Source organism: Scedosporium apiospermum (genome assembly GCF_000732125.1).
Source record: "Scedosporium apiospermum strain IHEM 14462 chromosome Unknown SEQ_SAPIO_0092, whole genome shotgun sequence".
NCBI classification, from domain to species: Eukaryota; Fungi; Ascomycota; class Sordariomycetes; order Microascales; family Microascaceae; genus Scedosporium; species Scedosporium apiospermum.
In genome coordinates, this window is record NW_015971793.1 from 492637 (window position 1) to 508211 (window position 15575).

The 15575-nt window shown below is 52.4% G+C and overlaps 3 protein-coding genes across 3 annotated transcripts; 2 read left to right on the forward strand and 1 right to left on the reverse strand.

Moving 5' to 3' along the window:
- Window positions 1–3283: 3283 nt before the first annotated feature.
- On the forward strand, window positions 3284–5519 carry SAPIO_CDS4519 (Uncharacterized protein; the record flags this gene model as incomplete). The annotated part of the gene is made up of 5 exons (XM_016787046.1): window positions 3284–3343; window positions 3458–4105; window positions 4173–4298; window positions 4414–5181; window positions 5259–5519. The coding sequence occupies 5 exons, from the start codon at window positions 3284–3286 to the stop codon at window positions 5517–5519; spliced, it is 1863 nt and encodes a 620-aa protein (XP_016643391.1).
- A 1222-nt stretch (window positions 5520–6741) lies between these two features.
- SAPIO_CDS4520 (uncharacterized protein) lies at window positions 6742–8934 on the reverse strand (the record flags this gene model as incomplete). Its single annotated transcript, XM_016787047.1, has 4 exons — window positions 6742–6769; window positions 6860–7111; window positions 8367–8459; window positions 8687–8934. 4 exons carry the CDS (start codon window positions 8932–8934, stop codon window positions 6742–6744), a joined length of 621 nt encoding a protein of 206 aa, XP_016643392.1.
- Window positions 8935–10380: 1446 nt separating this feature from the next.
- SAPIO_CDS4521 (Protein transport protein SEC24) lies at window positions 10381–13356 on the forward strand (the record flags this gene model as incomplete). The annotated part of the gene is made up of 3 exons (XM_016787048.1): window positions 10381–10965; window positions 11052–13265; window positions 13345–13356. 3 exons carry the CDS (start codon window positions 10381–10383, stop codon window positions 13354–13356), a joined length of 2811 nt encoding a protein of 936 aa, XP_016643393.1.
- Between the last annotated feature and the right edge of the window lie 2219 nt (window positions 13357–15575).

A 15575-nucleotide genomic window follows, 5' to 3' on the forward strand; every position in this document is an offset into this window, starting at 1 on the left:
TGATACTATTTATACACACACAGCAGGGAATACTACCTTGTCTAGGGGGGCGGAGAGACCTCTCGGATGCTTCGGTGTTTCTTCAATAAAACGAACGTTGATGCGTGACGCGAACTGCATGCACAGCAGAGAGAAATGTTTAAGCTCTTCATGTAGGTACGGTACAACACAAGCGTATGAAGGGGAGAGACCCCGCCACGCGCATGGTGGGTGTACGTTAAGGTTGCCTGAAGGACGGGGAGGACCATCCATGAATGTAGCCCAGCTCGACAAGATGGGTGGAAGAGCTTGCGCCGTTCCGCCTTTCGTACAAGTACGAGCAAGTGATCAACGACAGTGCTTTTGTTCCTGACCAGGCCGACTTCCTAAATTAGACCACGCCGCTTCTGGGATTCAGAGATCGGCACTTCACCTGTAGCACGAAGTATAGTAAACTACATGACATCCCGTACCCTGAGCTCGGCTAGGTTAAATAAGCGGATCTGGGGTTCGAGATATTAATTGATGAGTTCATGTGCTCGGACGCCCCATGGTGGATATTGCCAAGGTATCGATGAATGTTACGGGCGTTAACACGCTTTGCCAGGAAAACAGGAGCCGGACATTTTGGAAGACGACTAAGGGAGGAGGAGGTGGAAGGACGGCCAAGAAGGAGGGGTCGAGATGAGGAGATGAGTAGTAATTAGAGGAGTGGCCAGAAAGGTGGAGGAAAGAGACTTTCCAGAGTCTCGGCCAAGATAGAGAGATCAATTCGTCTTGGAAGTCGACACTAACTTGAACCTCATCGACGATTCGGGATAGCTTTAATGGACCAAGTTCACTAGCATACGCGACGCCGTTGTTGTCCCCACGCATCCACACTAGGAAGTAAACTAATGTAAGTTTAGGACGGCCAATGCGGGGATAAAATACTAGTTTAATGCAGTGGAGAGTGCTGGAGTGGCTCGACCATGGACGGGTCTGTCCACCACTTCTTAATCGCGGAGACAAATCCGGGGTTGTTTATCTCGAAGCTTCCGATCCATTCAGGCTTTCGGTCTGCACAAAAAGGTCGAGCTCCCTTCCCCTTGTCGGCGCTCAGTCGGGTCGCCGAGGCGTCTCTGGAAGCTGGAAGCACTGCGGTCGTTCTGTTTGTGGCCTGGGACTCGCAGCCAATATGATGAATCGAAGGGGAGTTCGGCTTCCACTCTACGTTAAGCCCTTTTTTCTTCTTTTCTTAGATTTATTATTATTAATTTCTGTATTTTTAGCGGAACCCTGTCAACCCGAGTCCCATACCCTTGTCTTGGCTGTCCGCAATCGACAGATCTGGCGGCGTCAAACAACACTGCCACAACGCCCGACGTGAGGTCTTGTTGCCACCATCCGAGTCCCAGACCTCAATCTCCAAGTGATCAATGGATCTGGAGTGACCACCGCCGATCAATGTTGCCTTCAATTCTCTGTTGCCTTCACGCCGAGTCCTCCTCTCATCCAGCCAACTTGCACCATCCAGACGATTGCAACCGCACCGACCTGATGGGAGAGACATCAATGGCTTATCCCCGCGTCTTCCCAAATGTTTTAGTCTGTGACTCTGTGTGGAACTAGTGTAACTTCTTCTTGGAAGTAAGCCGGCATTGAGAAGCCAAGCCGGTCTGTGGAGAGTCTCCACGCACCCACAGATACCGCATGCATGAGGGTGTGTATTCCTGTCGATACCGACTCACTGAGCTTAGTTTACATGCGGCATCTGCCATCGAAACCAGGTGCCTCGGCGCGTCTGTGCCCGTGCAGTCGATCCCATGGCACATCCCACCATTTCTCCTCATATCTCCTCGGTATATGGTTATTAGGATCGGAGAACCTCACATATTTCCATCTCCATGAGCAATTCATGAGCTGGGTGGTACTCACGAGCGCATAGTGTACGAAGTACAGAAGGTCTTCTCTGTCATATCACGCACTTCACTTGGTGCAAGCAGGTCTTACTGCACGTCCCTCATGTTCCAAATACGCCTCCGCCTCTATACTTCGTTTCGTATTTGATTGTAGCAGTCAATGCCAAACGAATGCCTCGTGGCAGCAGTAAATACGCCGCGGTCTGGAATCTGGCCGCCTCTGATAAACTTCGCATACTTTGCCCACCTCCCCATTCCCTCACCTGTTTCATACTCGTACGCTCCTTCATACTTCCTCCCAACAATCTCCACGAACCGATGATATTACACTATCATGAAAGGGATTAGCTTAAGTTTAGCCGCAGTTCCGCTAATAAATTGCAGTACTCCAGCCGCATCCAGGAAACACACCACGATTACCTGATTCAAAAAGACCTGTGCTGCTCCGAAGGCTGAACCATGGGGCTACAAGACGAAGTAGTGTGCTGGTCGGCCCTCCCCCCTTGTCTTCAAGACCCCTAGTTTACATTGTAAGTTTATGTTCTGAGGTAGCATGCAGTGATGCACCTAGCATGGCTTGTTCGGAACTGTCAAACTCAACCGGCCCCCTTCCAAGCCTGAGACAGGGACCCCAGGTACAAGTCGCGTGCAGTTAGTGTACCTGCGCCCAGAACAAGAACACTCTACACTAGTGAACACAGGTACCAGGCACTGTGTAAGCTGTGTCCGCCCCGCCCGCGACCCTCCGGCGGACGCTGGTGATCTCGTAGAGGTACACTAGAGCTCCCAATCAGCAATGTGGTACGTGATTCTGCCGTCCCTAGCGTACCTGCCCCGCTAGTTTAGCGTCAAGGGGTACACTACACTAGTGTGATAATGGCCCAGAATGTGTGCTGCTTCGAGCAAAGAGCCGGTCGTACTTCGTATAAATATGCACGAGACAAGGTAGTACTTGCAGCCTGTATGTACATACCCCGTACTTCGTTGGTGGCCGAAGTATGCGAACAGGGTTGCACCTGGCAGGGTGCTTAGACCTTTAATAACCTTGTCGACTGATGCTCTCTTCTTGGATATCATCGATTCTCCTTTGTAACTGGTATCAACTTCTCAACAGTCGTCTGAGAAACACTTCCCAGGGTTAAACACTTCTCAGGGCTAACCGCTCTCAGGGTTAGACACTCTCAACGAGTGTGCGTACATGCTTTGTCTACTCGCCAGCCCTCCAAAACATGCTACACGCAATTGCGCCCACACATAATCAGGGACATCTCGAAGTTATTTATCAACCCTGAGGACACCCGTGAATCCCGTATTCCCGATTCATTCATCATTACCCTTCGTCTGAATCGTCAAGCATCGTTAGGCGCGAGAATCAGGGCATTTCCGTGAGATACTCCCCAACCATGGTGTACTTGGGCAAGCCCTCTCGGGGCTGCCAAATGTGCCGGACTCGGAGGATCAAGGTATGTTTAAACGTTCCTGCTCAAATATACGGCCCGGAGTCTCCGTCTCTTCCGCTCTTTCGCTCAAGCTCTCAATGTCTCGACATCAACCGGTTAACTTAATGACGACTCTAGTGTGATGAGACAAGGCCTACTTGTAACCAATGTGCAAAATCACGCCGCCAATGTCCTGGTTACAGGGATGATTTCGACATCATCCATCGGAACGAGACTGCTGCCACTGAACGGAGAGCGAGGAAAGCTACCCAAAAGCTCGTAATCTCTGCCAAGGCTGCTCCTCTAGATCGCCGCGCCTCGGCGACGTCAACCGATTCCGACAAGGATCGTAGTAACTCGCCAGCTTCTGCGACATCGTCATCGTCTTCATCGTCTTCATCGTCTTCATCGTCCTCATCATCTTCATCGCCAACCGTCGACGCTATTGTGCGGGCTCTGAATATCCCCATCGACTACCACGCCACCTGCCATTTCGTATCCAACTTCATTCTCGTACCTCACCAGGATGGCTCGAGAGGCTTCATGCATTTCGTCATACCCCTGATGAAGGCGGCAGGTCCCGAAAGCCCCATCGCCCACGCCTTCAGCGCCTGCGCCTATGCGTCTCTAGGAAATCGCCCGAATGTGCGCGGGAAGCAGATTCCGCTGCAAGCCATCGTTCAGTATCACCGTGCCCTCAAATCTCTTCGATTAACACTCGCGGACAAGGAGGCGTCTACATCCGATGCCACGCTGTGCGCAGTTTTGCTCCTAGCTCTGTACGAGGTATGATGGTCGTTCAAAACCTCGCGCTTTCAGATGCCTGTCCACTTCTAACTTGTAGCTGTTACAGAACCTTACGTCGAGAGAGATGACTATGGGCATTTGGGCTAAGCACGTTGAGGGGGCAATTCAGATAGCAAAGGCCCGCGGACGCGAGCAGCTGCGGACCCGGAGGGGCCTTCTTCTTTTCATCACCGTAAGAACGCAAATGGTACGTAGTGTTCCTCGAACCCACGTTCAGATCCTGGGGGGAGTGTGTACGTGTATGTATGTGCATGTGAACGCCCTGCGTCGCTAACTAGTAGATCTAGATTGTACATTCCATTGCGTCGGGGCAGCCACCTGCAATGGGAGTCGATTGGTGGGTAATGGACGCGGTCAACGACAGATTTGCGACCGAGTCTCAACATCTCGGCATCCAAGTAGGGGCTCTGAGAGCCGAGGTGACCAAGCTGATGACTGCCAATGTGAAGAGCCCCGAGGTCAACAAACTTATCCAGGAAACGATCGAACATATTCACGCCATCGAGCGTCGCTTGGACGAGTGGTTTGAGCGCTTGCCGGGGTATTGGCATCACAAGACAGTAGCGTGGGACGACCACGTTCCGGATGGGGACTATGCCAAGGCAGAAGTGTTTCCGGGAAGGGTTGACGTATACCGAGATTTCTGGATCGCGAGCGTGGTGAACATGGCGAGGGTAAGCCGCGTAACGTTGGCATCCACCTCGGTCCGCTGCGCAGCCTGGCTCTGTTCCCCCGCGAATTATCGCACGACCCCCGAATATGCCACCGCCGCCCGGACTTGCGCCGAGGCCATCACCGATATCATAGCGTCTGTGCCTTATCACCTTGCTTGGCATCTGAAACGCCCCGATTTGATGAGACGGGCGAATCTCTCCGGGTTCGCGTGCGGCGAAGAAGATTCCCAAAAGGGCCTTGCCGGTTATTTCCTCACTTTCCCGCTGGCGTGCGTTCAGAACTCGGACTTTTGCACGGATGCGCAGCGCGCGTGGGTTAGGGGACGGTTGCGTTACATTGCGGATGAGCTGGGCGTTTTCTATGCTCACACGATAGCCAACGTAAGTATCGATCTCAGAAGGACCAATTTCTGTCGGGAATATCCTACTTCGTCCGCGGTTGGCTGACTTGATATTAGCTCGATGTCCGCCTACCCTCCATGCACATCCAACGAGACTGCCTCCTCGCCAAGCCCTTCCCAGTTGGCCATAACTTTGAAAAGATACTGTCATCAAGGCAATCTCAAGCCTCCCCCAAGTATCCCCTTGACCCGTGGCAGCAAATGGAAGCGCTACGGAAGGAATTCGTCCAGCAGAAGAAGGCGGAACTCCTCGCAAAGGCTACTGGCGGCGCCGGTGAGGCCGTCGAGGATTATGCGCAGATGGTCTTGACTGTATAGAAGGACTTGACGCTCACACTAAGAGAGGAGCAACCGGCTAAGCTGAAAATCGAGCCTCCGAGATATTGCCAGGTCATCATTCCCGTGTTGAGCTCAGGTGGCACCGCCGCGAAGGAAGGCAGCAAGGAAACGCTTATAAGCGCGATGGCCGCCTACAAGGCAAGACAGAAGAGGCGAACCGGCCGAAGACCTTCTAGAAGACGTCCCCTCCTTTTGACAGAAACTCTCGGAAGCTGGCCTCCTCCCCAGCGTGAAAACCTGGCCGAGGTACCAAAGCACAAATTCCGGATGCTTTAGAGCGGGCGCAGCTCGTGCCTCCAAGCAATATAGGCAGCCCAGTTTCTGAGATCATCCGACAGAAAGCCAATATGCATGGTCGGACTGGAAGCCGAGGAGAGGGATATCCCGAGTCTCGTCACCCGGTAGTCCTCGCTGTCCTTGGTGTCTGATGGACATCGACGCTTCCGGCCAAGGACTCCATGTCGAATCATTTGGGGGTTGCTTGCTTTCATTTTTCTCTTTCTCTTCTCGATTCCCGCTGTGTTATTTTTGTGTTATTCTTGTTACCCACGCCGCCCAGGACTCGCGGGGAGTTTTGGGTCCTCCCCACTTGCCTATATGATTACGACGATTGTACGATATGAATTGACTGCTTCTAGAACTATTTCTTGCATGTTAGAGATTATATGATATTTAACTTAATGGGTTTCCTTGCGTAGCACATGCGAATCTCCCCGGAGTTGTGTAAACGAAGCCTCATCATGTTCCCTCCCATCCATATCATGATACGCGGCACTCATCCACGGCTGGGGAATGCGAGGCCTCCAGTTACGTTAGTGTACGAGCCGTAGTCTGTTTATCGATGTTGATGCCTAGAAACCGACAGGCATTATCGTGCTGGCATGGTGTTTCAGGGCCTCGTCCTTCAGTTACGTTGGTGCAACAGGCCAATCATCACTAACAACCTGCCCCAGACGGCCTCGCACGCAGGGCTAGTTCACAAGCCGCGACAAACCGTACGCCATGGCTTCATGGCCAGGCACAAACACTCTGAAAAAGAAAACTGGTATCTGCCATGTATCCCTAACCCTATCCCTATCGAGCGAGCCGAGCCCCTATATACCTCCGTTTTTTTTTTTGTTGTTCCGGTTCGGTCCGTAAATGCGTTCAGCGTAAATTCATACAGGTTTTGGAGGTCGTAGCCCTCCCCGAACTGCGGGCGTTAGTTCGTCTTCTTATTCTTCTTGCTACTGAGGCAGTACAGTTAGCACAGGTCGCCGCTGGAAGACACGTTGCCTTTAATCTGGTAGGGCAAAGGGGAGGTGGAGTCAAGGAACTACCTCTTGTCTTCGATTCCCTGGCCACTGAGATTCCACGCCTTGACGACCCAGCTCTGGGTCTTGTCCACATAGTTCTCATTCTTCATCTCCTTGACGCCCACGCGCAGTCCGTCCTTCGTGAACACGACATTCTTCCGGCCCATCCGCTCCGTCGCCGTCTCCTGGATCTTCGTCGCGCTGAGGTAAATGTGGTAGCCGATAAACCCGAGGCTGCCGAGGAAGAGGAAGAGAACTACGAGAGGCACGAGTTGGCTGTGCAAGACCCCGAAGAAAAAGAAGGTTCAGTAGTTAGCGCCTTGTCTTAGTAGCACGTAAAGAAAAGGGATGTCGGTGAATCGCATAGCAAAGCTTAAATTTGTAGGGAACTAATGGCGTCACACCGAAAAGAGGAAAAAGGCAGAGCCGGCGCGACGCGACGCGGCGGCGGCCAAACAAGATTGAAGATCAAGGGTTCAGGACTCGTCGCGTCAGAGCCGCAAGGGGTTTAAGGGTAGCGTGGGGTAGACGAGTGAACGGGAACGGGACGTGATAGTACACCGATCGCGCACGGGGGAGTCGTGAAGGGTATTAAAGTGCAAGGTAGAGCGAGGACGGGGCAGGACGCATCTTCGAGGGCTTTAGGACTTACCCAAGAAGTGACTTCGCCATCGTCGCGTCACAGAATTATTTCGGAGGCCGAGAAACGGTTGCGATTGGAAAATATATTGGTCCGCGGCTAAGGACCCGGCTAGAAATGGTGGGACCCCCTGTCAAGTTCGACAATGGAATGGGACGATGATGGACGAGATCGCGAGATAAGCGAGAAGGGTACGAAGCGAGATTGAAAATGTTGGATCACACGAGAATGGGAATTGATACGTTTGGACAACGGACGAACATTTGAGAAAGTGAGAAGGTGGAGGGGGTGGACAGATTCGGTGCAAGACATCAATCGCCCGTGTTATGCACGCTTTTTGATTAAGTATATTTTTTGCTTTGCAAAAGCTTGTGTCTGAAGCACGAGCTGGCCAGGGAGGGTGCCACCACCGCAATCACAATCGAGCTCTGGTCAAATTCTTGTTTGAGTCGAGCTGCCTTCCCCCTCGTATTCCTCTATGACTGCTGCGGTACCAATGAGCACACAATTCACGGCTTCATTTCATCGAGGGCTCGAGGTGGGCCAGGGGACTTTGGACAGACGCGACATGGGGGCCGCGTCATAGTAAGACGGAGCACTTGTCGGATTTGGTTCTGATTGACACTGACGACTGGGGCCGACGCTGTGGCTCAGATTCGAGCAATATCAATTGATTTTAAGCATTGCTGGCTGCATTGCCAGGATTCTATTGGAGTTCTATGGACACAGCACAGGTACACTACACAAGGGAAGCAAATCTTTGGGTACAAGGACACCACAAAGGTGTGTTACTCTATGTCGAGATGGAACGAGGACTGGTTTAGGAAGCTTCAATGTTAAGTTTTCGCGTCTACTCGCTTAACTTTTGACATTGCAGCCTTACAGACATACCTTGAATAATGAATCCTGGAAAAGACGGCACGCAACATGGACGCCTGGCTGACGTTTGCGGAGTCCCACGTTGCCTGCTCCAATTGTGTGCAACTGAATTTATGCATTGATTGGGCTGGCATTGCAAGACACATCTTCGACGAAGCAATCATCATCATTATGGGTTTGTGAAACCTTCATATCCACCCCCCATGAACATTCATTCCTCCAAGAAAACAAAAACTTACGAAGTAGATCCGCAAGGAGACCTCCGCATATTGATCAATCCCATGACCGGACTGCTCAGGCCCCAGCCTTCCAATTTTGTTTTCGAGACTCACTTTAAGATCGATCTTTGTTTGCGGAGTATATCAGGAGTGTATGTCGTGTCCTGGGTCAGCCAGATCCTGGAGTAGCCTCCCCAGCCTAGCTTGTGCTCGATACGATACCACTCGCCGAGGACCTCGCCTATGTAGACGGGGTAGGAATACCTTCTGCAGTAGTGGTTGCGGGGTTCACTGTCGTCCTCAACCTCGCACTCGTCGTCTAAGTTGACGAAGTCGCCGTAATCTTGGCCTAGATCTGTCATTTTTCTTTCTTTCTCTCCTTCTTCGTAGACTGCAGGCCTGCAAACTACGATACGAGCGTGATCCAGACCACAGATGGCTAAAATACAAAGCTCAGCCTCAGATTAGCAAATGTGTAAGGCAGATGGCTTTTGACAATTCCGTAATCCTACCAGCGCTTAACACAAGCCTGGACTGCCAGGATGGAGACAGGCCAGGCCAGCCATGCACCGCTGCAGCCTGCCGCAACGGATGCACCATCCCGAATTGATACAGGCGGACCATTGTCGAGGATTGTAGAACCGGATCACCTTTCCTACCTCTACGCTTTATCACTCTATAATTTGGAAATAGGCATGTAATAGAGTCAGAACTGCATACAGGCCATCGAGAGATCTACGAATAACGGAATACTTTGACGTTCTTCTACTCTGGCGCATGCCTCGAAGAAGAAAGCAAGGCCAAGCGGGAGACGAGGGGTTGGAAGATGTCATCGTGTATCGAGGCTTGAGATGGGAGCTTGCTCATGCTCTGCGTGGAGTTAAAATCGGAGGGATCGCGTAGGAAGGAGGCGTTGAAGTCCCCAAGCCTTTTTTTTTTTTTTTTTTTTTTTTTTTTTTTAACAAGTAAAAAGACCATCCTCGTGAACGCACAACCTGACATGCGCCTTAGCTCTCGCTTCGTACCTTGTTAGGGAGCTTCAAATTGTTGCTGAGGGAGAGATTGAAGCGACTTAGGTCATCTGCGTCCTTTGTGTGCTCGGGCTTACAGTGAGAAGCGTGAAAATGACACAACCACAAGCTCAACAATAGCTCTGGAGCAAAGGTCAAGTCAGAAGCTAATACCAAATCAATTCAAATCCAGAGGGCACAAGGAAGAGTTGATCAAGGACATAACTACGTTTATCAAACCTCCTACTGAAAACATAGACGGATAATTAGCCGTATTTAGCCGATGACAATATCGAAGCCACAGAGTCAACAATTTGCCCCGAAAAAACTGCCAGCTTCTTGTTTAGTGGCGGCGGGGCTCCCACCTCAGCGTCCCAAGCCCGCTGCCATCCAGCCAGGCAGTGGTTTAAGCTAAACTTCACACCACCTGTCAAGTTGGAGAACTACCGAACACCACGATCAGTCCGTCGACTCACAACCCCCCACGACGCCCTCGGTCCGCCCTCGAGTCGTCGAGGACACCTTGTTCGGAAGGAAGCGACTCTAAAGCTTTAAAACCTTTCAGAGACGAGGATCACAAACTTGGCGGTCAACCATCGCCAGTCCTTCCTCTCGTCGTTCCACGAAATCCACCCCCCATTTTCGTCATCCTTATCATCCATCGACCCTCCTGTTCAAGAATCGGGCTCATTGCTGCTCTGAACACCTCATCGATCAGCTCATCCGAATTCGATAATCCCCGTTTCCGTTCCCGTTCCCGTTCCCGCAGCAGCTCTCCTCCCTTTGATACAAGGCAATATGTCGGCCCCACCAGGCGATGGCTACGGCCAGTACCCTCAACAATATGGTGGTCAGCCTGAGCAGCCGCAAGAACCATCTTCACCCCATGCGGCACATCACCATGAAGGCGACCACAAGAAGAAGAAAAGAGGGTATGCAGCCCAGGCCTTTGATTTCGGCACTGGTGCCAACGTAGCAGCCGGCGCGGGCCCTGCGCCCATTGCTGCTCAGTACGGAATTCCCCAACCCCAAGCTCCTGGCTACGGGGGGTATCCTCAGCCAGATGCTCAAGCTGCTGCTGCAGGGTATCCTGCGCCCTACGGTGCGCAGCAACCTGGTGCTCCAGTCGGTGGCTATCAGGCACCGGAGCCGTACTATCCCGGCCCCGGCGCTCCTATCCCGAGCCCTGGCGGTGTTCCTGGGATAGGGGGTATTACGGCAGGAATGGCGCAGATGCATATGGGCCCCGGCGCTCAGCAACATATGCCTCAAGCTCAACAAGCCTTGACTCTCAATCAGCTATACCCAGTCGATCTGCTAGGCCAGCCTTTCAATGCTGCCGAGTTGGAATACCCTCCTCCGCCGATCATTCTTCCACCCAACGTAAGCCTTCAGCGCAGCGCTGCCTTGTAGCTAGTTTACTTGTCTTGCTGTTCTTTTTTTTTCCTAACGCTTCTATGACTCTGTAGACCAGCGCCACGAACTCTCCTACCGCCAACTGCCCTCCCAAGTATGTTCGCTCGACGTTGAACGCGATTCCGACCACCAACAGCCTTCTTAAGAAGTCAAAGCTCCCTTTCGCGCTCGTCATCCAGCCCTATGGCGCCCTTCACGATATCGACGACCCCATTCCGGTTGTGCAGGACCAAGTTATCTCTCGATGTCGGCGCTGCCGATCCTATATCAACCCCTACGTCACTTTCTTGGATAACGGTCACCGGTGGAGGTGCAATATGTGTAACCTAACCAACGATGTTCCCCAAGCCTTCGATTGGGATGCTGCGTCTCAGCGGAGTGTAGATCGGTGGGAACGGCCCGAGCTCAACCACGCCGTGGTGGAATTCGTCGCCCCCCAGGAGTACATGGTTCGGCCGCCGCAGCCCCTCGTTTACCTCTTCTTGTTCGACGTCAGCTACGCAGCTGTGTCCTCGGGTCTATTAGCCACCTGCGCTCGCACAATCCTTGATAGCCTGGACCGGATACCTAACGCCGATCGACGTACGAGACTCGGCTTCATAGCCGTTGATACCAGTCTCCATTACTTCTCCGTCCCCAAGGACGAGGACAGCAACTCTGAGACCAGCATGCTCGTTGTTAGCGACCTCGACGAACCATTCCTGCCTGTTCCTCATGACCTGCTCGTACCTTTGACCGAGAGCCGCCAAAGTATCGAAAACTTCCTGACAAAGCTTCCCGAGATGTTCCAAAACAACCAGGCCAACGGGTCGTGTATGGGATCGGCGCTCCGAGCCGGCCATAAGCTAATCTCCTCGATGGGTGGAAAGCTCGTGGTCCTCAGCGCATCGCTACCAACCCTCGGCGTCGGCAAGCTAGACATGCGCGAGGACAAGAAGCTACTCGGAACGTCTAAGGAAGGAAGCCTCTTACAGTCGGCTAACAGCTTCTACAAGAGTTTCGCCGTAGAGTGCTCCAAGAGCCAGGTTTCGATTGACATGTTCCTCTTCTCGTCCAATTACCAAGATGTTGCCTCTCTTAGCAACTTGCCCAGGTACACTGGAGGTCAGACTTGGTTCTACCCTGGCTGGAATGCCGGCCGCCCGGAGGACGCTATCAAGTTTGCCAGCGAGTTTAGCGACTACCTATCCTCGGAGATCGGTCTCGAGGCTGTGCTGAGGGTTCGTGCTACGACCGGGCTTAGGATGAATACGTTCTACGGCAACTTCTTCAACAGGAGCTCGGATTTGTGCGCCTTCCCGGCTTTCCCCCGAGACCAGTGCTACGTCGTCGAGGTGGCCATTGACGAAACTGTCACTAAGAATGTCGCCTGTTTCCAAACCGCCGTCCTCCATACTACATGCAATGGTGAGCGCCGCATTCGCGTTCTAACCCTCGCGCTGCCTACGACCCAGAACCTTAGCGACATGTATGCCTCAGCGGATCAGTGCGCGATCGCCACGTACTTCAGCCACAAGGCTGTTGAGAGAGCCCTCAGCAGCGGCTTGGATTCCGCTAGGGACGGACTCCAATCCAAGATTACTGAGCTTCTTCAAACTTTCCGGAAGGAGCTTGCGGGTGGCAGCATGGGCGGCGGCCTCCAGTTCCCTGCGAACCTTCGTGGACTTCCCCTGCTCTTCCTCGGATTGATGAAGAATCTTGGCTTGCGCAAATCGGCGCAGATCCCCTCTGACCTCCGATCTGCCGCCCTATGCCTGCTCTCCACGCTGCCGGTTCCCCTGTTGATACAGTACATCTACCCTCACCTCTACTCTCTCCACGACATGCCCGACAATGCTGGCATGCCCGATCCGGAGACGAGCCAAATCGTGCTACCGCCGCCCTTGAACCTATCTTCGGAGCGCTTGGTCTCGTATGGATTGTACCTCATCGACGACGGCCAGACGCAGTTCCTCTGGGTCGGACGCGACGCCGTTCCCCAGCTCCTAGCCGACGTGTTCGGCGTGGAAGATAGGACGCAGCTCCGCGTAGGCAAGGGTTCGCTTCCCGAGCTAGAAAACGATTTCAACGAACGCGTCCGTGCCGTGATCCAGAAGAGCCGAGATCACCGGGCCAAGGGAGTTGGAAGCATCATCGTGCCGCACCTATACATTGTCCGCGAGGATGGAGAGCCGAGTCTGAAGCTTTGGGCGCAAACCCTGCTGGTTGAGGATCGTGCGGATCAGGGATTGAGTGCAGCTCAGTGGCTCGGTGTTCTAAGAGAGAAGGTATGCATCTCCAATACGAACCCCCCTGTCCAACGACAAATGTAAATTGTTGCATCCTGCTGACTGATGATAAATCTAGGTTGTTCAGTAAATTCGGGGGAGATATAGTAGCAATCTGAATCCGGGATTTCGCACACAAGCCCACTTGTCTACACCTCACTCCTCTTGAGCTTGGTGTAAGAGCCAGTTCAAGCATGCCTTGTACAGGTCGACACTAGCTAGCCCAGCTCGGCATGGAATGGAATCTTTTAGTTAGCAAAAGAAAGAAAAAGAAGAAAAAAAGTAGGACAAGTTTAATGAGACCCTAAACGACGATGGAGAACACAGGGCTGTGTGAATCCCACCCTTTATGGGGAGTAGGTAGGGGATAAACATGGGGCGGCATGGTGAAGGGGGAGGGGAGTAAGTGAGGGTATCTGGGGGTTGTCAGATCAATGTCATTACAGGCAAAGAATAGAGTACAAGCACTGCTTCCTTTCACATCAATGACCCAATGCTGGTCCTTGCTAGAATCTTAGAGATTTGGCAAGCACTTCACAACTGGTTTTGTCTCAAATTTTGAATTGCCATGTTGTTGCAAACAACCTCAATCGTACGAGAGTCTTACAGAAAGGAAGAGACCGCCCCGTCCATCCCATCGAGGTTAAAACTAAACGAGACTTACTCCGTAGATGGCAATACGAGAAAATGGTGAGATGGGAAGAGGACGGAGTCGTGTGGGGACCACTACAAAGTAAGTCGTGTTTTAGGTTTACCAGCTGGCAGAAGCTCGCCCACTCACTCTTACTGCTTTTCTCAGACGGGACCGTCCGCGCCTAGACTGTTTGAATGCCGGGGACGGAATCATCTTATAAAATCTCCCTCGCCCTCGGTAGTAAAATGGAATCGTTGTGGCTCCCCTCTCCGGAATGTGTAAATCGAGCGATATCGAGATGGATCGAGGGAATGGCACTCACGGGAAGCCCGCCTCCAGTTTCCAGGGGGGGCTGGAGGCATTGGTATCAGTATCAACAGGGTTGGCAACTGAACCCCAAACAGGGTCTTGGACCCCTTAAGGAGCTGAGCTGCCATGCCTGAGGAGCTAGCAGAATTTCGTATTATTTTGAGACAGTCGCAATACTACATACCTACCAGCTCCACAAAGGACTATCGACGTATTCTTACAGCAAGCTGCATCCTTCAGACTCTGGAGATTCACATCAAGCACAGACAGTGAACAGCAGGGGTAGGTTTGGCAAGTCTCCCATCCTTTCCTGGACAAGCCCACCCCCTGGCAAGACTTTCTTGATCCCACGGGCCGGTAATCAGACGGATGAAACGACGGAGCTATTTTGAGTGAAACACACGCGCCCATCATGCCCATGTGCATATCGGCCTTTTGGGGCGGGTGTATTAAACCGACGATGTGGTGTGAAGCACGTTTGTCCGTTTTCGTGCAGGCCGCTTCCAGCGCCAATCAGAGGATGGATTAGGCGCCCTCCAGAGCACACAGCCTGACCTGTTGATGCACACACACTGCTGTTGGTGTCTTGGTGTCTCTTTCCTTGCATCTGATTTCAAAGCTGACCACCAGGCTTCCTGTCACAGTCGCGATTTATCTTATCTCACGATTGGAGTGGGTGCGACGAAATGTGGATTGGCCCCCCTCGAGATTGAGGCTTAGACTGGCCCCGTCGCCTGTTTTATCTCCTGTAACCGCCATCCGCAATAATTTTGGGCCACCATGACAAGGCTCCAGTCCGTCGACCGTCCAATGAAGGAGTAAGGTTGGGATGGCGGATGGACTCGCCGGAAGCCGCTCGATGTGACGGACATTGAGGCCGCATATTTTCGGATGGGGTCGCATAAACTCCTGTTGTCGAGCACCACTCGTTTTCGTTCACTGGCTTGAGAGAAGCCAAAGTTCCGGTGAGGTGGGTACACTGCAATGCTGGTCGTGATGCAAAATGCACGTGGAGGTGGAAGTGGCCTGGCCTCTCGGGTCAAGTCGTTGGGAGAGGGCTGACAATGAGGTAGGATATGGGCGGACAATTGTAACTTCACAATATCAAATTATCGACAAATGCATCTTGTCATGGTGGTTTCTGAGTGCCTGCAGTGTGATACCAATTTCACAGGCTCTTTTCTAGCAAGTCTATATGTACCTCTGTACATGTACAAACTTCAATCACCGAAGTTCCAATATCTTTCCGTGATGCATCAATCATTCGTACCTCAGTACTCTACATTCTCCAAGAATCTCAGTACTCGCAACTAAACAGCAGTTTCTCGCACAACTCTGAGCTGCTGTGGAGGGATGTGGTCGATTTT